Source organism: Artibeus jamaicensis, unplaced genomic scaffold, assembly GCF_021234435.1.
Source record: "Artibeus jamaicensis isolate MK-2021 breed Jamaican fruit bat unplaced genomic scaffold, CSHL_Jam_final scaffold_3307, whole genome shotgun sequence".
NCBI lineage: Eukaryota > Metazoa > Chordata > Mammalia > Chiroptera > Phyllostomidae > Artibeus > Artibeus jamaicensis.
Window position 1 is genome coordinate 5,132,758 of NW_026522040.1, and position 27,857 is coordinate 5,160,614.

The following is a 27,857-nucleotide window of genomic DNA, read 5'->3' on the forward strand; positions in this document are numbered from 1 at the left end:
CCCCTCTTTAGTTCATGACCACGTGTCTCAAGTTCTTTAGATTCTATATTTCCCCTACTATTCTTACCCTTCCCCCCTATTTTCTAACTACTGTCTATGCTACTTATTTTCTGTACCTTCTCCCCCCTTCTCCTCCTCCCCCCACTCCCCTGTTGCTAACCCTCCTTGAGATCTTCATTTCTATGTTTCCACTCCTGATCTAGCTGTCCTTTTAGTTTGCTTTTGTTTTAGGTGTGGTTGTTAATAACTGTGAGTTTGCTGTCCTTTCACTGTTCATCTTTTTAATCTTCTTTTTCTTAGGTAAGTCCCTTTAACATTTCATATAAGGGCTTGGTGATGATGAACTCCTTGAATTTGATCTTATCTGAGAAGCACTTTATCTGTCCTTCCATTCTAAATGAAAGCTTTGCTGGATAGAGCAATCCTGGTTGTAGGTCTTTGGTTTTCATGACTTGGAATACCTCTTTCCAGCCCCTTCTTGCCTGCAAGGTCTCTTTTGAGAAATCTGCTGACAGTCTGATGGAAACTCCTTTGTAGGTGACTGTCCCTTTATCTATTGCTGCTTCTAGGATTCTCTCCTTCATTTTAATCATGGCTAATGTAATAATGATGTGCCTTGGTGTATTCCTTCTTGGGTCCAACTTCTTTGGGACTCTCTGAGCTTCCTGGATTTCCTGGAAGTCTATTTCCTTTGCCAGATGGGGAAGTTCTCTTTTATTATTTGTTCAAATAAGGTTTCCAACCGTGGCTGTTCCTCTTCCTCTTCTGGTACCCCTATAATTCGGATGTTGGAGTGTTTAAAGATGTCCTGGAGGTTCCTTAGCCTCTCCTCATTTTTTTGAATTCTTGTTTCTTCATATTTTCTGTTTGGTCATTTTTTCCTTCCTTCTGGTCTGCTCCCTTGATTTGAGTCCCAGTTTCCTTTTCATTACTATTGGTTTCCTGTGCATTACCATTCATTTCAATTAGTTTAGCCTTCATATGTTCCTCTAATTTGTGACTAAAATCATCAAGTTCTGTGAGCATCCTGATCACCAGGTGTTTTGAACTGTGCATCTGAAAGTTTGGCTATTTCTTCATCACTTAGATTTATCGGCTCTGGGGCTCTCAGTAGTTCTTGAGCCATGTTTTGATCTGTCTGCACCTGTTACTTATGAGGAGAGGCACCTGAAGTGTTCACCAGGGCGGGGCCACCCAGGTGGCTGGTTTGTGATGCTGTGTGTGGGGGCGGGGTCAGAGAGGGAGCAATGGTGATCCTCTCCATTGCCCAGTCGGCTTCACCGCTGGCCCCCGCCTGCTTATCCGAGCGCAAATGTGTGAGCCAGCCGCCCTGCACTGGCCGCCAGGGCCTGCGCAATCTGTCTCAACACTTGCCTCTTCGCTGGTTTATCTTCATGCAAATGTGCAACCAACTGCTGAGAGCCAACCGCGCCTCTTCCCTGGGTTCCGCCCGTAGCTAGCCCGCACCTGGGATCCACGCCCTCGGCTCCCTGTGCACCGCCTGGGTCAGGGGATCTTTTTTGCCCAACCCGCTCCACTGCTGGCTTTGCCCCTCTCACCGGTTTAGCGGTTCGTTATTTTCGGACTCCATATTTGATTTTCTGTGTGGTTTGGTTGCGTTAATTATTGTTAAAACTCTGTCGTTTTTAGATTTGGTTGTGCTAGGACACAAAGTGTTCCCACCTACACCTCCATCTTGGCGGACATCCTTAACCAGTTCTTTTTAGTCAATATTTTCCTCAAAAGGGATCACCAAACTTACTTTTGCATTACTAGTAATCCAGAAAAAATATAAATTAGATTTTAAGTGTTCCAGTAGACAGAAGTAAAAAAGTAAGTTTCATCAAATCCTATACGACATTTGCCTATGAAATAAAAATGCTTCCAATTTAAAAAAAGAGGAAATAAAATTACACATCACAAACACTGAATAAACTATTAGTAAATTCCATAATTATCAATTAAGTACCTATTTAAACTTTGATTTAAATGACCATTCAAATGATTTAAAAGTTTAAGTACCTATTTAAATTTTTGATTTAAACTTCTAAATGATATCTGGTGCTTCACATAACCTTACCTGGGGAGGATAGTTGCTCTCTGAAGACCACCTTGAAGATTGGTCATTTGGTTTATCCACTAAAATGTTCCTGAAATAAAGGAAATAAAATTATAGCAATTAATTAAAAGAGTAAGTGAACATAAATAGGCAAAGAGGCATAATCTACCAGATACTAAAATTACTATCAAGTTATATAATATCTGGAACATGAACGAGAAGAAAAAATGGAAGAGTAAAAACCAGAAAATATGTATTATGTGTAAGATTTTAAAATATGATAAAGGAAGCATTTCAAACAATTGAGAAAACCTAGAAAAATATAGTTCTCCTTCACACTAAGTGACAAAATGAATTACAGATTAAGGAAAAAAAAGCAATAAAATACCTAATAATAAATAAAATACCATATATACACGTTATATTAGATACAATTATATTGTGTTAATACATATTACATAAATTGTTGCACTACACATTATAACATGTAATCAATCTTTGGATCATGAAAGTCGTTTAAGCTCATCATCAAAAGCAGAACTGTAGGTAAAAAAAGAAACATACATAACTTTGGAAGATGGGGCTTTCACTGGAAATTGAAGACTAAAGACAAATGGATAACTGTACTTTATTTGGTAAAGCTGTCTTTCACAGGAATATGGGTTATTCTGAAAGAATTTACGCGTGTACTCAGGTTGGACAAATAAGTAAATGGATGGTAGACGGTGAGAGCCAACCTTCTCATTTTGGAGTTACAAGTTACAGAAAAGCAAGAGGTAGGAGATTTGAATGAACCAGCATTACTGGATTAGAGTCAAAGATATCACTGTGAACTCATGTTTAGCATAATATAAACAGATTTAAGTAATTACAGATATGTGTGCATATACACACAGAGCATTCCTACCTCTGCTCACTAAGAGGAAGGAACTAGAAGGAGTGATACCTCAGTAGCAATGAGTACACCCATTAACAGATCTTGATTTCTACATACCATAGTCCAACTAAGTAAATAGGGATTGTTGGGCAAGTGGCCAATTCTAGGGTCAGAGCAGGGTTTTCAGAAGATTAATACCAGAACATCATGTAATATTAAAATAAAATACTATAAAATAAAAGTTGGGGCTTGTCAAAGGGACAAAGAAACCAACATGAAAGAATGAAAGAATGGTCAAAGCTGAAATAATATAAATACCAAAATAGAGTAATACTGGATTATAACCCAAGTATAAAATAAATATCAATGAGTCCACACTGATATAAATAACGCCAGTCTAACAATCAGAAAAACAATAAATGCAAATTGAAGATCATTCCACAAAACACAAGACCAGTAGTCCTAAAACCTCTCATTATAATGAAAAGCAAGGAAAGACTAAAAAACTGTCACAGACCAGAGGAGAATAAGGAAACATGACAACTAAAAGTAGCTGAACCTTGAACAACATGAGTTTGAACTGCTCAGGTCCACTTAGATATGGACGTTTTTCAGTGAGTAAGTGTAGTACTATGACTGCATTTTTCTCTTCCTCATGACTTTCGTAATAACATTTTTTCTCTAACTTACTCTATTGTAAGAATATAGTACATAACACAAAGAACATACAAAATAGTATGTTACTGGTACGTTTGGGGGGAGCATCAAAAGTTACATGCAGATTTTTGACTACACGTGGCCAGTGCCCCAACCAGTGTGTTGTCCAAGAGTCGATGTTACCTTGACTGGGATCCTGAATCAGAAAGTGGGCATAAGTGGGAAAACTAGTGAAATCCAGATAAAATGTGAAGTTTATGTAATGTTGGTATCTTAGTTGTGACAAATGTACCATGGCAATATATACAAGTATATAAGATGTCAGCAAAAGGACAAACTAGGTAAGGGGCATATGGGAACTCAGTACCACCCTTGCTACTTTTCTGTACAGGTAAGTCCACCCTTACCACCATCAGTAAGTTCTGTGACTTTACGTGAAACAATGTATAATAAAACCAAGTTCACTGTAAGTTAACTGATATAAACAAGTTAAGTGCCCCGGTCATCTCATTGATGTTGTAAGGAAACGATGTTACTTCAGGACCTACTGTAAATGTAAAATTATTCTCAAATGACAAATATACTTAAATATTTATATCTGTACCAGCACAGAGAAGGTACTTAATAAATATCAAATTACATGAGTGAATAAATTTTTTAAAGGCAGAACTATATGGAAAAGAATTACTTTTACATATACATCTCACAATGGTAAAAATACAAAAAATGACAACAAAATTAAAAGGCAAATGAACAACTAGAAAAATAAAGGCAACATAAAACACAAAAAGTTCATTAAAATTTGAATATTTATTTAAAGAGCACTTAAACATAAATACACAACATGGAAATAAGCAAAACTCAAACATTTAGAATCAATAATAACCAAAAATTGGAAATTAAAGACATAGATTATCCCTATAATATTGAACTCACATCCTCAAAAACAAACAAACAAACAAACAAACAAAACCCATCTTTTAATTATAAGCACAGCTATTGGCTAGAGCCAGTAAATGGTACCTTCATATTTTGCTGGTAGGAAAGCAAACTGATACAACTTTTCAGGAGAGAATTTTGAATATAATACATATCAAAAACATTTCAAATGTGCATATTCTTTAAATAAAAATGACAACCATGACAATGGGAGCATGTAACATTTCTGAGCTTTTATTACCCTCCAGACACTGTTCTAAGTGGTTTTTATATATAAACTATTATCTGCAATATTCAGATTAAGAAACCCAAGAAATAAATTATTAATAACTTGTCTAAATACACACACCTAAGCAGCAAAAATCTGAACTCAAGATAACCTGATTCCAAAGTCAACACTCTTAATTACCACACTGTACAGGCTGAGAATTATTCTACTTCTTGGAACTTAACCTTAAAAAAAATATCCAGGAGACGTATATCAACCACATTCTTCACAGCACAATTTATAAGAGCAAATTGTAAACAACCTAGTTGTCTAACAATAAGGAATTCATTAAATTATGATATACCTATGTTACTTGGAGTATACCATGATATATTCTACAGCCTGACTTTAGTGCAGTTGGAAGATGTTCACTACATAATTAAGTAGTTTACAGTGCATATATGACGAATCAAGTATTACATGTAATAATAACATTCATGCATGGGGAGAAAAGACAAAGAACATATACTAAAGTAGCTTTCAATTGTGAGAAGAGAGTGACTTCTGCCTTCTTTGTGCTTTTATGTACTTTTTTTTTTTTTAAGATTTTATTTATTTATCTTTAGAGGGGAAGGGAAGGAGAGAAAATGCCACAGTCTCAATCCACTATAACATCAGGGCTTATGTACTTTTCAAATTTTCTAAAATTAACATATTACTTTCATAATCAGAGAAAAAAGTGTGTTTTCTAAAGAATGAATTACGAAACACAGCATAAAGACAAGAATTCTGTATAAAAAGGTTGTAGCATGGTCAAAAACTAAAGCTAAAAAAATTAAGATTTACAAAAATTACTGACTTGAATATTTTAAAGTATGACAGAGAACCTTATATATTATAACTGTGGGACCATGAAAAATCAACCAAGTATAATAAAACTGGGCACAGGAGATCAGATGACATGTGAGTAAGCTTCACATTTCACTGTTCCTGAGAATAATGTGTTCCTGAGAATAATCGATAACAAGGAAGTACTAAATTTAAAAGTGCTACTTAAATTTAGAATTAAGCAAAATTAAAACAGAAGCATACTATATACCTTCTATATTATTTGAGACAGAAATCAACAACATAGAGCAAAAAGCAGGAAATAAAAAAATTTTTAAGTAGGAAACATTAAAAAAAAAGGAACATTTAAAATAAAATGACAACATTAGCACCAAGCATCTCTTATAGCCATACATATAAATAGCCTAAAAAAGGCCTGGCTGGGGTGGCTCAATGGATTGAGTGTTGGCCTGCAAACCAAAAGGTCACCAGTTTGATTCCCAGTCAGGGCACATGACTGAACTGCTGGCCAGGTCCTCAGTTGGGAGCACACAAAGGCAACCACACATTAATGTTTCTCTCCCTCTTTCTCTCTCCCTTCCTCTCTCTCTAAAAATTAATAAATAAAAATCTTTAAAAAGAATAATAAATGGACTAAAATAACATAATAGGATATCCTTCAGATTGGGTGAATAGTAGAGAAACATTGCTATATATATATATATATATATATATATATATATAAATCATAACAAAGTGACTCATGAAATGTAAAAGATATATAAGGTAGATGCAAACTTTGTAAAATTAGGGGGGATTTAAAACATAAAGTATTAACTGTATGAAAAAATAATTATATAATAATAGAGTTCAAGCCATGACAGTAATATAATTTGTGAGTTTTAAACAAAAACAAAAATAAAGCATTCTCCTGCAAGACATATGAGAAACTATTATGCACCATCGTTACTGGTGTAGCTTTTCCTTTTTCTCATTCTAAGGACTAAGAAAGAGACATTAACAATACCAGTTAACTAACTATCCCTATGTCTAAAGTGAGAAATACCCAATCCCCACGCTCTGCTATGGAGTTATCCATAGCGATGATGTATCCTGTATCTGTGACTTTCCCTTACAACTATCCCCATGTCAGCTAATTGGGCTGACCAGTGACCTGTAATAAGGGCAGTAGGAAAATAGAATTATAAGACAATAAAAAGTATACATAAATAAAACCAATGAAACAGAGAAAAGATATATAAAGTAAGAACAAGAAATATAAGAAAAATACAAGAAAATGAGAGGAATGTAGCAAGGGGAAGGGGTGGATGAAGGGGGAAGAGGGTAGGGAGAGGATAAATGGCAATGGAAAAACATATAATTTAAAAAAAAGAGAAAGAAATGTGCAATTTACATGAAAATAAACCCCTAATGCTAATCACTTAAAAAAAGAACATAGGAGACAAAATAGAGAGACTCCAGGGAACAAGAGAGAACAGAATTGATGGCTTGTTAGTTCCAGTTATCAGAAGGCTGTTTTGCCAACCAAAAGAACAAGACCACAGCATTCTTTTAAGTCCTCCACAACTAATTTTAACATTTTTCTACTGTCTAAAAAAAATAACCAAATGACAAGCAACGAAAAGTTATAGAAGACACAATTCAGTTTAGAAATTATAGGATTCAATAATAAAGACGAAGGTTAAGTATTTGCCATTTTAAAATATATTTAAGCTCTAACAGGTGTGGCTTAGTTGGTTGGGCATTGTCCTGCAGAGCAAAACGTTGCTGGTTCAATTCCCAGGCAGGATCCATGGCTGGGTTGCAGGTTCAGTCACCGATCCAGACATGTTAGAGGCAAACCAATCAATGTTTCTTTCTCACATTGATGTTTCTCTCCCTTTCTTTCTCTCTTCCTCCCCCTTCTCTATAATTAAAAATAAAATCTTAAAATATAATTTTAAACATATTTATATATTTAAAATGCAAACAATAACTAAGAACTGGCCAAGAATAATTGATAAGGGAGATGGGTTGAGGACCAAATTGGTTTCCTATTTCCACCAGGGTTAATTTACATTTTCATTACTACCAATGCAGCATAAAAACTGAAGGTCATAAAAATGAACCATCTTGATGTCTTTTAGACTACAAGGCAAGGCTTTGAGTAAATTCTTCTAGTAGTACTTAAAAATTTATAGTAAATCACATGGTCAACTGAAATGTAGAATACAGTGTTACTTTTTCCAATTTATATGCTTCTACTTGGCATAGTTTGAAATGTACTATACCTATATATCTACTACCAGTTAAATGTCATAAACGAACTATTAAAATTCATTATGACAAAACAATTTATTGGACATTTTGGGTTCAAGTCAGCAAATTCAAAATCTTTTCTTGCTTGAATATGCTCAAACACTAAGAGGTTTTTTTTTTAAAGAGTAGGATTCAACTCTGGAATATTTTCCTTTTTGTAGTTACAAACATCCTACTAAAACCTGTGTCCTTTTGTTAAATGTGATAACAAATGGATCTAGAAGAAATCAACTTCAACTAGACTCCTAAAACCATGGGGCTTGGTCACTAATTAGCTGGATAACCTTAAACACATCACATAATCTCACAGGGCTTTAATTCCTTTACCTGTAGTGTCAAGGAAAAGGCTGAATTCCTTGGTCTCAAGTTTCTTCTAGCTCTTATCAGGGTAGGGCAGTTTCACTGCACAACTCTGAAACACCATTCATGAGGCCACTTTAACATTCCATAATTCCATCATAAGCCTTCACATCCTTCATTCAAGTTATTTTGTATAACCAGTCCTCTTTCTACACATCAGTCAATAACAACATGCTATCTATTCCACTGATTATAACAGAGCTCATTATGTGTGAACACTCCACTGGGGTAACACCAAGACAGTATAAGAATGGGTACCTGTGGCCGATAGGATTATAATGTTTTTAATAAATAATAAATGTACATAGTATAAAACAGGAGACGCACAAAAAAGCATACACTAGAAATCTGTAATTCACAATGCAAAATATTCAAGTCAACTCTGAACCTTCCTGTCTGTAGAGTTAAAGAATATAATTACAGCTACACCAAAAACCACTTATATTTGTACATACTGTAGAGATTTAAGACTCACTTCAAAATATGTTTCAATTTTCACACAGGAGCCTATTATAACAGGAAAGGAGCCCTAACTATCATAAACTGAAAATGCATTTATTCAACAAATATTCACCAAGTTCTACATGCCAAACATGCTAGACTCCAGGAACACAGTGGTACATGAGATAGAAATGATTCCCATTTGTGATGCTAACATTCAAATGAGAAGCCATAGAAAACAGAGTTGTAAACAACATCATTATAGACAGGTAGGTACTATAATAGAAACAGGGGCTAAAATAGGATAGTTCTTTACCTCGGTGGTCAAAAAAAAAAAAAAACAAAAAAAAAACACCACTCTGAAAAAATTGCTAACTACACTAATTAGAAGGAGCCACTCAAGTAAAAATAAAAAGTTTATTCTTCACAAAGGAAACAACAAGTTTCAAATCTAGGCAATAGAAAATAATTTGACCAAGAAAATCTGAGAACTGGGTAAAGTCAGATAATGTCCTCACAGACCCCAAAAGAAGGTAAATTCAAAGAAGGCAGGAAATCTCTAACAATGCCTGAGAACATTTTTGTAAGTGCTGATTCTAGACTCTAACAAGATTTCAAGAACTGTCCAACAAATATATTGTAAAGTTTAGAGACAGAGACCCACCCTGAAGAGAAACTGCAGGGAACAGAAAACAAATTAAGCAAAGCATAACGAATGACAACCTCCAGGAGAAATAAGACTCATAGACTTCGTGGGCAAAGGCCCAAGCAACACAGACCTCAAAAAGTACAACAGCAAAATATATTAAAGGTGCCTCTTCACAAAGCAAAATACCTGGAAAACATACACATAAAGGCAAAAAGCCTTTAAAAGGCTCAAGATAGTCCCAATTTTTAAAATACTCATAAAAGAGAGAGAGAGAGAGAGAGGGACCTTGAGACACAAAGCTGAAGAACTGCAGTGGCTCACCCATCCCTGCTGCCTGACTACATTCTCCCTTCTAAAACTACTGGAAAACTGAACTTGTTTAAACACTAGAAACTAAAATGAAAGCCCACACTAAGATAATATAGGAAAAGTATTAAATGTGAAACAAGCAACATTCTAACAGATAATAAAGATAAGTGAGAAAATTATGGCCATGAAAAAGGATGAAGATTATTATTTCAAAATGACCTAAAAGAAATTAATAGCTGAAATTAAAAAATAAGCATTTCTAAGCAATAAGCAATGAATAAAAATTACAACAGCTTAGAAATATTATGACTAGACAACAGGAAAAGCTATTAAGACTCACTAAATGAGGAAGAATAGCTTTCAGGGGAAAAAAGTCTAAATTAGAAAAAAATAAAGTAAAATAAATAGGCTTTCCATCTGCCCCTAAAAAAAGCCCTCAAAAGAAAAACCAGATTAGAAAATGAGTGTAAATAATGTACCAGAAACAACAAAACAAAGTAGCAGTAATTAGGTGACCCAATAAATATATAAGTGGAATCAGACAGGTATTTCAAATTATGCTGCAAGCAAATCTTCCTACAGACCAGAACCTACACAATACAAGGACACACAGTATATTGGGGAAATTCAAACCAGAATATTCTGAATGTAAACTTTAAAGACTTTTCAAAAAGTTATTTAAGCCTCTAAATAAAAAGACCAAGTCACATAAAAGAAAAAAGATCATAAAGTCAAGAAACTTCACAACAGCTATATTTTATACCTTAAATACAACAAAACAAAAGATTTTAAGATACCCAAGCATAAAATAAAATGTGAGTCTAGGACTTTATAACTTTATATATAATCAAACTGTGCATCAAACTTAAAAGTATAGATAGTTAACAACAAATAAAAGTTTTCTGAGTCCCTGAGAAACTATGAACTATACATATCCAAGGAGTGAGTTGAAAATATTCAGGATAAAATCTGGTCATATGAACTAAAGACATTTAACTACAGAATTAAAACCATAGCATAAAAATGACATAATGGCATGTAAACATATTCAGCAACAATGTGAGAAAATACATAAAAAATTGGAAAAATAGAATAAGTGGATGTTAGAACACACCAGCAACTTTCAACTAGTATGCCACAAGAATTTTTAAAACACATAATACCTGACTATTTAGTCAAATGCACTACCTCTTTTCCCTTAGACTGTCAAATAAAATGACAACAACCAACACAACAATAGCTGTCTAGTGTGAATGAATCAAAATTACAGCTATTTTTTTGTCAGATCAGCAAAAACATTTTTTGGTGTGCCACAGAATTTAAGTAATTAGTTTATCTGTGCCACGAGGTGAAAAAGGTTGAAACGTGCTGGAACAGACTTCTTAACTGCCTCATAAATATTAACTCCTGGAAGGTAAAGATCATCACCTACGTCACATGCTGGAGAGGGAGGGAAGACGTAATGCAGATATTCCTAGCTTGTTTCCTCAGGGAGACTTAAGAGTGTTAACATTAAAGAGACTGGATTGAAAGGAAGCAAGAACAAAAAAAAAAACCCCAAAGTAACACACACTCCATCCTAAATGCCAGAAGAAATTTATTTTAATAAGAAGAAAGATGTGTAGCAAAAGATTTCATGAGCATGTGCATATGTAAAATATGCCACAAAACACTAGGGCAGAACTGAGATCAATAACATCAATAAACAAAATTAGCTTAACACAATTTTTTAAAAATTTTAGATTAATAAGGCAAAAATCCAATTCTATGATGGATATGAGACATAAATTAAAGTGATTTCAGTAGTTAAAAATTTTAAAGGGATTTACAAGGACAGACCAAGCAAATGCAAATAATAATGTAGGACTGAAATGTTGATTTCAGACAATGAAATTCAAAGCCATAAACAAGAATAAGGGCCCTGGCTGGTGTAGCTCAGTGGATTGAGTGCAGGCCTGTGTACCAAAGGGTTGCTGGTTCGATTCCCAGTCAGGGTGCATGCCTGAGTTGTGGGACTGGTCCCCAGTTGGGAATGCATGAGAGACCATCACACATTTGATATTTCTCTCCCTTTCTCCTTCCCTTCCCCTCTCTCTAAACAAATAAATGAAATAAAAATATTTTTAATTGGTTAAAAAAACAACAACAGCAGTTTAGGTCCCCAGCCCTCCCTGGGATTGACCCTACTCGAGAGGGGTGAGAGGCTGGCCACAGGCAACAGCCAGCCTTGAAGCAGCTCTCCTTAGGGACAGCTCCTGCAGGAAGCCTGAGCTCTGCATGTCTCCTTTCATCATTTGGTGACTGCCCTCACTGCCCTCACTGCCCTCCCTGTCCCCATGGAGAAGACGTAGCTGATCCTGAAGGTAAAGCTTGGCTGAGCAGGCCCAGCATTACGACGTGGCCACCTGCACGAAGACCTTGTTGGCACCGAGCTGTCCAATGAGGAGGGCAACCTGCTTTTGGTGGCCTACAAGAAAGTGGTTTCAGCCCATGGTCCACCTGATGGGTCATCTTGAGCAACAAGTAGAAAAACTGACATTTCGAACAAGAAGTTGAAGCTGATTAAAGACTATCAGGAGAAAGAAGAGTTTGACCTGTGGTCCATCTGCACCACAGTCCTGGAATTTTTTATTTTATTTTGTATTATTTTATTGTTGTTCAATTATAGTTGTCTGTGTTTACCCTCCACTACCCCCCCCACCCCAGCCAAATCCACCTCCCTCCCTTGCAACCACCCACCTTTGGTTTTGTCCATGTGTCCTCTATAGTTGTTCCTGAAAACTCTTCCCCCTTCCCCTCATTATCCCCTCCTTTCTCCCCTCTGGTTACTGTCAGATTGTTCTTAATTTCAATGTCTCTGGTTATATTTTGCTTGCTTTTTTCTTTTGTTGATTAGGTTCTAGTTAAAGGTGAGATCATATGGTATTTGTATTTCATAGCCAACGCAATGTATCCAGAAGTAAGGTCTTCTATCTGAAAATAAAGGGAGATTACTTCCAGTACCTTGCTGAAGTTGCAGGAGCTGATGATCGAAAACAAATGATATATAATTCCCAATGAACTTACCAAGAGGCTTTTGATATATATATAAGCAAGAAGAAGATGCAGCCCACTCACCCTATTTGTCTGAAGCTGGCTCTTAACTTTTCTGTATTCTACACTGAGTTCCTGAATTACCCAGAGCTTACCCGCACACTGGCTAAAACTGCTTTTGATGAGGCCACTGCAGAACTCCATCTACTGAATGAAGACTCATACAAAGACAGCACCCTCATCATGCAGCTGCTTAGGGACAACCTCACATTATGGATATTAGGCAGTGCTGCAGAAGAATGAAATGCAGCAGAAAGGGCAGAAAACTAACTATATACGGGGTGTGTCATTCTTCTTCCCTCCAGAAACCTTTGTACACATCTTCACTCCTTATTCCATCTGGATGTCCTAGAGCAAAGAAACCCACTCAGGTGTATGGAATCAACTGTTTATAGTCTTTTCACACTGCAACTTTGAGAGAAAACTCCATCTCTTGATTTGTGTTTGTCTTGGCCTTCATGGTGTGCAGCTACTGCTATAGAAAAGTATTAATAGCTTCATTTCACATAAACATAAGTAAGTTCTAAACACACAGAGGACTAAAAATGTATCTGGTATTTAAGTAATCTGAACCAGTTCTGCAAGTGACTATGTTCTGTATTACTGTGAAGATATGAAAAGGTAGTTAATTAGAATTTAAAGAATATTTTATATAACTTCTTATTTCTATCTTCCCTCCCTTGCTCCTCTTTGGGGCTTTCCTTTCAGTAAGCAGCTTCTCCATGTTGATGTATTCCTTTTGGGTAGGAAACCAGAAGCATTAAATTGAATGAAAAAGCATTTGGTATTTCTGGGTTGGCCTCCTGAAATGCCAAACTGAAATGCCTCCTGTGTCATATATGGTGGGGGGCTTATGTATCTGTGGCAACAGGGGGTTGCCTTCTTTACTCTTCATTTGCTGCTGTTTCAGCTTACAACTTCCCTTCCTAATAAAAATTCACTTATACCGCCTGCCTTTGTAGTTCTGGTATTCACTTTATTATGTGGCATGTTGCTGCCAGAATATAAGCATTGGTTTTGACAAATTTAAAGTTCATGTCATTTCTTAATGCAGTAGAATGGGGAAATAAGTTGAAGTACAAAAGTCCAACTCTAAGACTTTTGTACTTTTCCATGAAGATTTGTGACTAGTGAGTGTTCTTCAGAGTTGGACCACTACTGTGTGTTGCTAACCATTTACTGTAGTCCCAAAAAGCCTTGTGAAAATGTTATGCCCTATGTAAATGCAGAGTAATGTAAAACAAAATTATATCTTATAAATCAAAATAAATAAATAAGAGTAGTTTAAATAAACCACTATAGTCTACAATACACATACATTTTTGTCTGCTATACTAATGAAATTTAAAAATACCAAAAGTCGAAATAGTTAAAAAAAACCTATATAAATTCTTGGATCAAAGAAAAAAATACAAAGCAAAGTGTAAATTTCTACAAAATAATATCAATAACAATGTTGTACTTCTGCAATGATGAAAATATTCTGTATTTGCACAGTCTAATACTAGACAATAGACACATGTGGCTATAAGTGTATATAAAATCTGGCTGATTAGACTGAGGAACTGAATATTTAATTTTGAATCCACCTTAAAATGCTACATGAATTTAGTTGATATCAAATACTGCAGCTCTCTAGAATATAGTATAAATTCATAAAATTTAGTAACTACATCAACATGAACTAAAAGTTACACATATAACAAACTTAAAGTGAAAAAAGAACAGGCAGCAAAATAAAAATATCAAAACAAACCCCGCTAAAGACCAATCACATGGCTACTCAGCACAAGTCTATGGAGATAGACTTTAAGATTTTATTTTATTTATTTATTTTTAGAGAGCAAGGGAGGGAGAGAGAGAGGAAGAGAAACATCAGATATATTGACAGGCTGCCTCTCCCACACCCCCAAATGGGGGCCTGGCGTGGCCCACAACCCTGGCATATGCCCTGACTGGGGATCAAACCAGTGGCCTTTAGGTTCACAGGCCAGCACTCAATACAATGAGCCACACTAGCCAGGGCACAGAGATAAATTTTAAAACTTAGATGAAATCAGTTAACTCTTTGGGGAATAAACTGGAGCAACTGAAACCAGCAGACATAGAAAGTCTAAATAAAGAAATTTCCATAGAAGAAAAAGAAAGTTATCAGAAAGTTATCAGAAAGTTTTGATGGTTTTTTCAACCATCAAAAACACCAGGTACAGAATGTCCCAATAAAGAAATCTTTTTTTCTTGATATTTATACTTTTTATTTTATAGTAACAGGACCAAATATTAGATAATTTTTATTGAGACACTTTTCATCCCATCTCACTAACCCCACATCCCATCCTTGCCACCCATCTCAGATTAGAAAGCCCACATGACAACCCAGTGCTGGCCTTCCATATTGTTCTCTTTCCTTATGTTTTGTATAACCCTATGCAGACCTGTAAATGCAGGTACATAAACGTGTGTACGGGGAGGGGAGGGGAGCTGGTCAAGGCTGCTTTTTCTTTTATTAAGTATACTTTATTGATTATGCATACTCTGGTTTCTCCTCAGATTGTATAAATCTTTCGCCTTTTACTTTATTGATTATGCTATTACAGTTGTCCCATTTTTCCCCTTTGCCCCCTCCGCCAGGTACCCCTATTCCCTCCAGCTATTCCCCCCCAGAACTCATGTCCATGAATTCTTTCGCTTCTCCACTTCCTATACTATTAACATCCCATTTTGTAACTAACAATTACGCTTCTTACTCCTTGTACCTTTCCCATTTCCCCCCTTCTCCTCCCCACTGATAATCCTCCATGTCAGCTCCACTTCTATGACTCTGTTCCGGTTCTAATTCGTTTTTTTAGATTCCATTGTTGATAGCTGTGAGTTTGTTGTCATTTTACTGTTCATAGTTTTGATTATCTTCTTTTTCTTAGGTAAGTCCCTTCAACATTTCATATATTAAGAGCTTGGTGATGATAAACTCCTTTAGCTTTACCCTGTTTGGGAAGCACTTTATCAGCCCTTCCACTCTAAATGATAGCTTTGCTGGATAGAGTAATCTTGGATGTAGGGCCTTGCTTCTCATCTCTTTAAATACTTCTTTCCAGCCCCTTCTTGCCTTCTAGGTTTCTTTTGAGAAATCAGATGATAGTCTTATGAGACCTCCTTTGTAGGTAACTCTCTTCTCTTGCTACTTTTAAGATTCTCTATTTATCTTCAACCTTTGGCATTTTAATTGTAATGTGTCTTGGTGTGGCCCTCTTTGGGTCCAAGTTGTTTGGGACTCTCTGAGATTCCTGGACTTGTATGCGTATTTCCTTTGCCAAATTGGGAAAGTTTTCTTCCATTATTTTTTCCAATAAGTTTTCAAGTTCCCGTTCTTCCTCTTCTCCTTCTGATTCCCCTATGATTTGGATGTTGGAAAGTTTAAAGTTGTCCCAGAGGTCCCTAAGCCTCTCCTTGTTTTTTTTTTTTTTTTTTAGTTATTTCTTCTTTCTGTTTGGGTTGAATGTTTATTTCTTCCTTTTGTTCCAAATTGTTGATTTGAACCTTGACTTCCCTTCACTGTAGGTTCCCTGTATATTTTCCTTTATTTCACTTTGTATAGCCTTCACTTCTTCCTTTATTTTGTGGCTGTACTCTATCACTTCTCTGAGCATCCTGATCACCAGTGTTTTGAACTCTGCATCTCAAAGGCTGGCTATCTCCTCATCACTTAGGTTTTTTTTCCAGAGTTTTTGTCTATTCTTTCATTTGGGCTATATTTCTTTGTCTCCTCAAATTGGCAGCCTCCTTGTGTTTCTGTGTACTAAGTATAGCTGCTTTGACTCCCGTGTTGGCACACTGGCTATCTTGTAAGGGGCAGAGCCTTAGGTATTTGCCAGGGTGGTACAACCTACTTTGTCACTCTGTGACGCTGTATGTAGGAAAGGGATCACAGAGGGAACAATGCCACTTGCTTGGCTCTCGCCCCATTTCCAGTCACTTTCCCTACTTCCCATAAGCAACTGGCACGATTCTAGCTGCTTCCCTGGTGCTGATTTCCAGAATAGGTAGGTTTGCATATTTCTAGGACCCTTTGGGCACACTAAAAGACCAGCAGGTTCTTCCACTGCCTAAACTCCCACTGATTTTTACAGCCAGAAGTTATAAGGCTTTATTTTCCCAGCGCTGGAACCCTGGGATGCGCAGTTTGGCCTGGGGCTGAGATTGCTCACTTCCCAGTTGTCCCTCTTGGTTTTTATCCACTGCATATGACTGCAAGACCGAATGTTCCATTGGCCACTGCTGCCACACACCTCGCCATGCCACACCTCATCCTCTCTGCCCTTCCTACCCATCTGGATGAATGTTTCTTCTTTAAATCCTTGGGTATTGGACATCGATACAGTTCAATTTCCTGCAATTCTGGTCATTTTCTGTTTCTGGATTGGTTGTTTGTTGGGAACCGCCCCCCCCCCGCCCCCATGGCTAAGGCTGAGTGAGTGACCTTCAGACCATAAGCCACTAAAAAGACAAAAGCTTACCTCCCTGGTTGGAGTGTCCCTTTTGACCCTTTTACTTCACCCTGCCTGGCCCCCAGTGCTTGATCGGTTAGCCAATGACAGGTAAGATTCCACAAGGGGGGAAAGACCTAAGACAGGCATGAACACGGGGAGGCCCCAGGGAAGGACTTGGGGGGCTATAGGAAAAGGGGGTGATGGACCCTCACCCACAGCTTTGACAGAGCCTGAGTCCTCATTCAGTCTGTGAGAAGTCTTCTAATCTATTGGCTGCCTTATTTCCCCTGCCTGACTTAAGTCTGAAACAATGACAGAGGGCGGTGCAGCCCTGTGCTGGAAAGGGTGGATTCTCTAGGGCAATCAGATCTAAGAAAGAATACGTAAAATCCTGTGAAACCTGCTTTGCTAAGAATGCTCTTAATTAAATGATAAGGGTCCAAGTAGGAAATGAGTTTGTTTCCCAAAGTTTTGTAGCCCTTTAGCTAATAGACCCTGACTCAAAATAGGCCCTCAGAGTTCTTTGTATGTTATCTATTGTTTGGTTCTTACTGCCTGAGAATACTTAATGAGCTTTACCCGTATTCCTGTGCAAAATGAACCCACTAAAAGCCCACTGAGGAAAAGGCTCTTGGCCCTTCTCCTTTGAGAGATCGGCTACCTTTCCTCCCCAAACAGATCATGTCTTAGTAGATTTATTCTCATCCCTGGTGACCAGGGGGTGGGGCGGAGGGGGGGGCCTGTGGGGGGAGCCCCCCCCACCAGTTGTTATCCTTCTTATGGTTATATTAGGAGATGAAGCAAGTCTACCTAAGCCTCCATCTTGGCCAGAAGTCCCCAGTAAGGAAATCTTAACATTACAACACTTAAAAAATAGATAGTCCCAATATTACTTAAACTATTCAGGAACATAGGAAAAAAAGATAAAGGTATATTTTAATGAAGACAGCAGAAACAAATACAAACCTGATAAAGACTACTAATAGAAACACACAGAAAATTCTAAATCTTCATTTTCTACTGATATAAAAAAGCCTCATCTGAAAATCCTATCAAATGCTGGATAGCAAAACCCTATAGCATTTTTTAAAAAAGCAGACCTAGTAAAGGTTATTCTAAAAATGAAAGGGTGGTTTATTATTAGGATCCTCATTAATATAATTTATCACAAGAATAGATATAGAGGGAAAAATTATTCACTCATATCTATACATGCTCCTTCAAAAGCATTTGACAAAGTTCAACACTCAATGAAAACAAAAGCGCTCAATTAAAAAAAAAAATTGACAGATACATCTTTTAACTATTTATACACAAGGTCTGTCCAGAAAGTATCTAGTCATGTACTACAAAAAATAGACACATTTATTGAAGAAGATACAAGACACAAGAAACACTGTACATGGGACAATGTTGCCGCAGTTCCCTTCAATATAGGCACTTTGGAAACTCACACAGTTCTCCCACTTCCCATCAGCTATCCCATTGTATTTCCCCGAATCTCCCTGACAGTCTGAAATCTCTTCCATTTCAAAGGTTATTTGAGTTTTGGGAAAAGCCAGAAGTCACAGGGTGCCAAATCTGGGCTGAGTCACCTGGGTGATTTGACATTTCGCCAAAAACTCTGCACAAGATGCAGTGCATGAGCAGGTGTACTGTCATGGTGAAGCTACCAATCACCAGTTGCCCACAGCTGCAGGCTTCTGTATCATCCAAATAGTTTCCAGAGAGGAGTGTACCAGCTGAAAGTAATATCTGAAGCAGATTCATTGCTCTACTTGCTCAGTCATTTGGAATGTAATGGCCACAGAGTACACATGCTCACTCAATGGCATCTACTGCCCCCACCAATCAGTACAGTGAAGTCATCATTGTTCACGCATGTATAGTTTACTCTTCCAGTTTACTCTCCTTAGTGACCAGATTATATCAATGATGGGCAAACCATTCTTGTCATATTAACACTGGTTGGACTTTTTCTGGATAGACCTAGTATGTACCAAAAGCCAGCACTTTATTTAACCAGAAGCATTTACCTAGTGTTTAACTAGAAGCATTTCTGCCAAAATCAAGGACAAAGACACTCATTGTCACCACTATTAACTTAAAATCGAGGTATTAGCCAACACAATTTTTAAAAGAAAAGCTTTTTAAGAGAAACTTTACAAAGGGACTTCCAGATTTAGCTCCAAAATCTAAGCGGTTGTAAGGTGTCCATCACTCCCATCTAGACAACAAAATAAAAGCTGAACAAACTGAACAAATTCTTAAATTGATCAAATAGCTAAGGTCACTGGGGAAACAACTTCCCTATAATCTGGAGAGACAAAGACAGAATCACAGCTGAGATCACCTAATCTGAAGCTGTAGTTCCTAAACAAAAGTGTACTTCCTAAACAAAAACTGAGGAAATCTGTCACCAATAGATCTGCCTTGCATAAATATTAAAAGAAGTTTTTGGATGTCAGAAACTTATATCTACATAAAGAGTACCAGAGAAAGATTAATGAAGATAAATTGAAACTTGTATTGTTGTATTTTTTTTAATATTTTATTTTTATTTATTTATGTTTTTAGAGAGGAAGGGAAAGAGAGAGGGAGAGAAACATCAATGTATGGTTGCCTCTCGTGTGTCCCCTGCTGGGAACTGGCCTGCAACCCAGGCATGTGCCCTGACTGGGAATCAAACCGCGATTGTGTGGTTCGCAGGCCAGCGCTCAATCCACTGAGCTACACCAGCCAGGCTGTATTTTTTTTTTTAACAGGATTTTTTAAAAAGATTTTATTTATTTATTTTTAGACAGAGGAGAAGAGTGAGAGAAAGAGAGAGAGAGAAACATCAATGTGTGGTGCCTCTTGCTCAACCCTTACTGGGTACTTGGCCTGCAAACCAGGCATGTGCCCTAACTAGGAATCAAACTAGTGACCCATTGGTTCGCAGGCCAGCACTCAATCCACTGAGCCACACCAGCCATGGCTTCATTTTCTTATTCTTAAATGTACTAATAGCTAATTGCTCAAAATAACAGCAACAATTTATTAGGTGATTATTGCATATGGAAAAATAAGATGAATAACAAAAATGTTATAAAGGAGAGAAGGAATCAGAAATACTCTAGTATAAGGTACCTGAACTACCCTAAAACAGTGTACCGTTATTTAAAGCTGGATTAGGTCAGTTGTAAAATTAGTCACACACTCTGGGATAAGCCCTAAACACATGTTTAAAAGAAGTATAAATGATATGCTAAAAAAAGAGAGAAAATGAAATCATATTAACTGTTCATTTCAAATCAGAGAAAACAGAAAAAGAATCAAGTACATATAATTAATAGAAAACAATTATAAATATGGCACATCAGCAATTTACAACCAGTTTGCTGAAAGAATTTTTAAAACATGCAATACCTGACTAGTTAGTGGCACTGACCTCTTTTCCCTTAGATTATCAAGTAAAAAAATGACAACTAACACAACAATAGCTATCCAATGTGAAGAATCAAAATTACACCTATATTTTTGTTAGAATGGAAAATATATATATTTTGGGGGGTGCTGCAGAATTTTAGTAATTAGTTTATTTGTGCCATGAGATGGAAAAGAACGAAAATCACTGTGACAGATAATTCAACTGTGTCAATGATCAATTTAAGTGTGGTCTAAATAAACCAATTAAAAATAGAGTGTATTTTTAAAAGCAAATATGCTGCCTAGAAGAAACCCACCATAAATATAAAGATACAGACAGATGAAAAGTTAAGAAACAGAGAAAGCTACACTAGGCTTTCAAAAGAAAGCTGAAGTAGCTATATTAATATCAGGCAAAAAACTTAAGAACAAAGAAAATCAGGGATAAAGAAGGCATTACATAATGAAAAAGTGTCAATTCTCCAAGAAGACATAACAATGTTTAATGTGTTTGCACCCCCCAAAAGTGTCAAAATACCTGAAGGGAAAACTGACAGAACTGCAAGAAGAAACAGACAAATACACTGTTATAACTGAAGATATCAACAACCCTCTATTAGTAACTGACAGATCCAGCAGGCAGAAAGTCAGTAAGGATACAGTTGATTTGAATAGAACCATCTATCAACTGGATGTAATTAACATTTACAGAATATTTTACCCAACACAGCAGAATACACAATTCTTCTCAGGCTCACACAGGGACATTCATCAAGATAGACCATAAAACACATTAATAAATATGAAATAATAGAAAAACCATACAAAGTCATTCTTAGACCATAACAGATTTAAACTAGAAAATCAGTAATAGAAAGACCAGTGGAAAATCCCAACAAATGTGGATTAACATACTTCTAAATAGTATGTAAGTCAAGTCTCGATATAAAATTTAAAATATATTAAACTAAAGGAAAATGAAAACATCAAAATTTGTGTGATGCGACCAAAGTAAAAATTAGAAGAGAACTTATGGCACTGAATGCACAAGGTTTTAGACAAGAAGAGAGATCCAAAATCAAATACCTAAGCTTCCATCTTAGGAAACAAGAGAAAGAAGAGTAATTGAAGCATAAAGCAAGCAGAAAATAAAAATAATGAAAAAGCAAAAATCAATAAAGCTGAGCCCTGGCTGGTGGGGCTTGGTTGGAGCGTCATCCTGTAAACTAAAAGGTTGCAGGTCTGATCCCCAGTCTGTGAGCATATGAAAGGCAGTCAATCAATGCTTCTTTCCCACATCAACGTTTCTCGCTCTCCCTTCCTCTCTCTCTAAAAAGCAATGAAAAAATGTCCTTAGGTGAAGATACAAAAAAAATCAATGAAGCTGAAAATAGGAAAAGAAAAATATCAATGAAATCAAAAGCTGGATGATTCAAACTACCAAACCGACAAACCTCTAGTTACGAAATATAGGAAAAAGAGAAATTACTATCAGAAATGAAAGGAGTACCACTACTGACTACTGGAAAGTAAAAGAATAAACGAGTATTATAAACACCTTTATTTCCACAAAATTGTAAAAGATGAAATGGACCAATTCCTTAATAGACACAAAACTACTGACACAGAAGGAGAAACAGGATTTTCTGAATAGGCCAATAACTATTGTTGTAGACTGCTCTGCCTGATTTTAGGAATTGTATCTCTACCCCTTGTGGCTAAGGGCGAGAGACGACCTTTGAAATACCAGCCACAGGAGACAAAGCCTGTCTCTGGTAGCAAATGCTGCCTCAGTTCCTCTCCCTGCCCCCAGAGCTTGGTCGGAAGTCAATGATGGTTAAGACCCCTCACAGCGGGGGGCAACCTAAGCCAGACTCCATCACCTGGGAGGCCTTCATGGAAGGACTGGGGAGGGCTGCAATAAAGAGGGAGCAAAGGACCCTCGGCCGCCGACTTTGACAAAGCCCGAGTCCCCATGTACTCTGGGAGAAGCACTTCCTGGCTCTAATCCCCTTAAGCCTGAATACCTGATGGGGAGAGGTGCAGCTCCTTGCCTGGCCAGAGTGTGCCCTGGGAAAAATCTGGCACCACAAAGACTTGCTGATAAACCTGTGAAATCTGCTCTGCTAAGAGTGCTTTCATTCATATGATAAGGGACCGAGAGGAAATGAGTATGTCTCCCAAAGTTTCTGCAACTCTCTTCCTGACAGACACTGACTCTGAAGCCCTCAGATCTCTTTGTAATGTTATCTCCTATTTGATCCTTGCCGCCCTGTATTCCTGTGTATTACAACCCAATAAAAGGCTATGGAAGACAGCGCTCGGGGCCTTTTTCTCCTCGGAGAAACTGGCTGCTGCTGGCCTCTTTCTCCCCAGAGAAACTGACCACAGCCCACTCCTCCATCCCCAAACAGATCTCATCTTGTCTTAGCCATATTTACTCATTCACGCGTGTCCATGGCACCGGGGGGACTCGAGAGAGAAGTCGCCTGCACACATTGTGTTGAAGGTTGTATACCAGTAGGTGAATGTGCTAAAAACCATCGAAGTGGGTGCCTTCAGTGGGTGAATTCCACATGTGAATTGTATCTCAGTAAAGCCATGATTTAAAAATGAGGAGAGGCTTAGGAACCTCCAGGACATCTTTAAACGCTCCAACATCCGAATTATAGGGGTACCAGAAGGGGGAAAGGAACAGCCACCAGTGGAAAACTTATTTGAACAAATAATAAAGGAGAATTTCCCCAATCTGGCAAAGGAAATAGACTTCCAGGAAATCCAGGAAGCCCAGAGAGTACCAAAGAAGTTGGACCCAAGAAGGAACACACCAAGGCACATCATCATTATATTAGCCAAGATTAAAATGAAGGAGAGAATCCTGGAAGCAGCAAGAGCTAAGGGGACAGTCACCTACAAAAGAGTCCCCATCAGACTGTCAGCAGATTTCTCAAAAGAGACCTTACAGGCAAGAAGGGGCTGGAAAGAGGTATTCCAAGTCATGAAATCCAAAGACCTACAACCAAGATTGCTCTATCCAGCAAAACTTTCATTTAGAATGGAAGGACACATAAAGTGCTTCTCAGATAAGATCAAATTCAAGGAGTTCATCATCACCAAGCCCTTATTATATGAAATGTTAAAGGGACTTATCTATGAAAAAGAAGATTAAAAAGATGAACAGAGAAAGGACAGCGAACTCACAGTTATTAACAACCGCACCTAAAACGAAAGCAAACTAAAAGGACAGCTAGATCAGGAGTGGAAACATAGAAATGAAGATCTCAAGGAGGGTTAGCAACAGGGGAGTGGGAGGAGGAGAAGGGGGGAGAAGGTACAGAAAATAAGTAGCATAGACAGTAGATAGCAAATAGATGGGGGGCAAGAATAGTATGGGAAATATAGAATCTAAAGAACTTGAGACACATGGTCATAAACTAAAGGGGGATAATGGTGGGGACGGAGGGGTAGGGTGGAGGGGAATGAAGGGGGGAACAGAACAACTGTAATGGCATAATCAATTTTAAAAAAAGGGCATTATAATAGCAACCTCACAGGTTGTGAGGATTAAATAAAATAAAAATAAAAATAAATAAAATAAAAAACAAAACAAACAAAAAAGATCTTAAAAAATAAAAAAAAATAAAAAGAAACAAAACTGGCATTGTTCACAGATGACATGTTTCTCTATGCAGAAAATCCGAAAGAATCCGAAAAAAACTCTCCTAAAACTAATAAATAATTATAGCAAGATTTCAGGGCATAGGGTTGATATACGAAAATCAAATGTTTTCCTATATACCAGCAAAGAACATTTGGAACTTGAAAGTAAAACATATATATCATTTATACTGGCACCTAAAAAAAATGAAGAATAAATCTAACAAAATAGTACAACATCTATGTAAGGAAAACTACAACCTCTTACAAAAGAAATCAAAGAAAAATCTAAATAAATAATGGAGAGATATTTCGTGTTAATGGATACAGGGCCTAATACTGTTTAGATACCAAGTTTATTCCAACTTGATCTATACATTCTTCCCAGTATCAAACAAATCCTAGCAAGCTATTTTGTATTTTCTATTTCATGTAAAGTTTTCTAAAGTTTATATGAAAAGACCAAAAGACAGAACAGCCAAAACAACACAGAAGCATAGAGTTAGAGAACTGACAGTACCTGCCTTCAAGACTTATTAAGAGTGTGGCAAAAGAACATACAGATCGATGAAATAGAATATAGAGTCCAGGAATAGAACCTAGCATGGTGAACAAGCAAAAAATAAAGACCTTACATATTTCACAAAAATTAACTGAAAATGGATCTTAGACCTAATAATAAAACTTAACAATAAAGCTCCTAAAAAATAACACTGAAGAAAATCAAAGTGATGGGTTTGATGATGACTTTTTAAGTAAAACACCAAAGGCACAATCCATGCAAGAAGAAAATGATAAGTTGGACTTTATTAAAGTCTTTCTGCTCTGAAACAAGCGCAGATGGGGAGAAATTATTTTCAAAACACATATATGATAAAGGCCTGTACCCAAAATATACAAAGAACTCTTAAAACTCAAAAATAACCCAGTTTTAAAACAGACAAGAGATGTTCAGACAACTTACCTAACAAGATATGTTAGATGAAAAACAGATGAAAAGATAGTCAATATGTCAGTAGAGAACTGAAAGTCAACAGTAATGAGATACCATTACTCACAGACTAGATTGGCGAAAATTTAAAAAAAAATTAACAGTACCAAATACAATTGAAGTTGCAAAGCAACAGGAACACTCCTTCACTGCTGGCAGAAATACCAAATGGTATAGTGACTTTGGAAGACAATTTGGCAGTTCCTTCCTTACAAAGCTAAACAAAATCTTACCATAAAATCCAGCAATCATATTCCTAGGTATTTACCCAAGTCCATTGGAAACATGTCCATACCAAAGGCTTCACATGAATATTTATAGCAGCTTTTACTCATATGTGCCCCAAACTGAAAACAATGTCCTTCAATAGGTGAATGGATAAACTGTGGTACATCCACACAAGGGAATATTATTCAGCAATAAAAGGAAATGAGCCATCAAACCATAAAAAGATATGAAGGAACCTTAAATAAGTATTGCTAATTGAAAAAATTAAATGACGATTTGGAAAAGGCAAAACTATAAACATGAAAAAGAACAGTGTTGGCTGAAATTTCAGGGGGAGAAGGGAAAAGTGAATAGGTAAAGCATAGAGTATTTTTAGGGTGGAAAAACTATTCTGTATGGTTCTGTAATAATGAATATAAAATATTGTGCATTTGTCAAACTTATGGAACTTGACAACACAAAGAATAAATCTCATGCATGCAAATTAAAAAAACAAAAAACAAAAAACAGGAGAGTAGAGGCTTCCAGGAAAGAATGCAAACTGTGACAAGAGAATCTGACTATATTACAAATATAAGAAACAACCTCACCAAGAGCAATGGGAAAAGGTGCTTACCTAACTCACTTTGTAAATGTATGTGAAAGAACAAAGCTTGCACCATTTGCTACCATGGCAGCATTTGCCAACCAGGCCCATGACCTTATTAAAAATGACTGCCATTTTACTCTTCTGAGCTTATGTCCCCAGGACCGGAAAATTACTGGAAGAGCAAGAGAACATGGCTAACCACACCCCACAGCCACAGGCGAAAAAAAGATAACACTGGAGCAAACTGCAGCTTCTGCAAAACCAAAAGAAACCTCCTGTGTGGCAACAGCCCTGACAGCCTCTTGGCCACAGAACAGAAACCACCATCCCGCCTTCGCCCTTTATAATCCAATAAAAGCTCAAAACCCCAACCCCTCACAAATAGCCAGTACAATTCTCCACACCTAGCTCCTTTCCTCTCTTTGGAATATGAATAAAACTTTGCTCTCTGTGTTTCCTCTCTTTGTGAACTCTTTCACAGCCAGAATCAACAGCCACCCTAACAGTATATAAAACTAAAGGCAAAAGGAACTGCAGGTGAGCACCTTCCTCCAATCAATCAAATTGAGTCCCACAGGGTACAAATTAACAATTCTGATACCACTACATACACATACTGGAATTGAACAATTAAGTAAATGCCTGGCAAATGGTTAGAACCAGCTTTCTCACTTATTGTGGATATTCACAGATCCAGCAGCACAGGAGGAACCTAGAATTATCAATTAATTGATTAGAGTAGGCGTCATCAGTAAGAATTCATATTTAGCTTTATTGCAAGTGGTTACATATAGAAATATTTATAGATATGTGTATTTATATATAGGTTATTATACATATATATTTTGTTTTATCAGCTGAGAGGTAGTGAAAAAAGAAACAAGTAGCACACCTAACACCCAATCTTGGTTTCTGATGTCACTTCCAATAAAATGAACCAGAGCTCCATAGAGAAATGGGGAAGGAGTCTGGAATGAATGAAATTAGTCTGAGATGAGTCTGGAGCATCTTGTAGTACCAGAAAATAAGCAAGTGCTTAAGAAAAATCCATTGATGGGGGTTATGTCAAAGGGGCACAAGAATCAACTGAAAAAGCTTCCAAAAGCCAAAGCAGGAACAATTTGAGCAACAAAATAAACTAGTATTTAATTATAACACAAAGAATAAAATAAGTACCTGTGAGTCCAAATGGGCATAAATTACTGAATAAATTAATAAATGGAAGAAAAGACAAGATCTACCATAAAGAACTGTAAATAAAATATGTAAGTATTCCACCCTATAGGAGGAGAGTATAATTCCCCACTCCACGTGTAGGGCTGCATATAGTAACTTCCCTCCAAAGAGACAGTACAGAGAGAGGGAAACAGAACACTTTACACTAGAGAAACCTTACAAACACTCCTCAGCCAGGTGATCAAGATCAAAATCAACGGTAAAATAAGTCATACTGATAGTATGTGCCCTTCACATGTGATGAAAATGGCACTCTACCTCTCTGATCTTTCTGACAAAACCCTATAATCCATCTTAACCATGAGGGGGTAAAAAATTAACACAAATTACAATATACCTACACTAGTACCTACAATATACCTGACCAGTAGTCCTCAAACTGTAAAAGTTATCAAAAAAAAAAAAAACAAAGTCAGTCTGAGAAACTGTCACAACCAAGAGGAACCTGGGAAACATGACAATAAAATGTCACATAGTATCCTGACATAGAAAAAGTACATTAGGTAAAAACTAAGGAGATCT

The 27,857-nt window shown here is 36.9% G+C and overlaps 1 protein-coding gene across 5 annotated transcripts in view; it reads right to left on the minus strand.

Moving 5' to 3' along the window:
- Nucleotides 1-27,857, minus strand: part of MKLN1 (muskelin 1) — a 332,925-nt gene that overhangs the window by 121,941 nt on the left and 183,127 nt on the right. For all 5 annotated transcript variants that reach the window (XM_037165834.2, XM_053657127.1, XM_037165833.2 and 2 more), the window contains one exon: nt 2,081-2,150. In XM_037165834.2, coding sequence (XP_037021729.2) covers nt 2,081-2,150 — 70 coding nt within the window. The remainder of the gene's footprint in view (nt 1-2,080; nt 2,151-27,857) is intronic.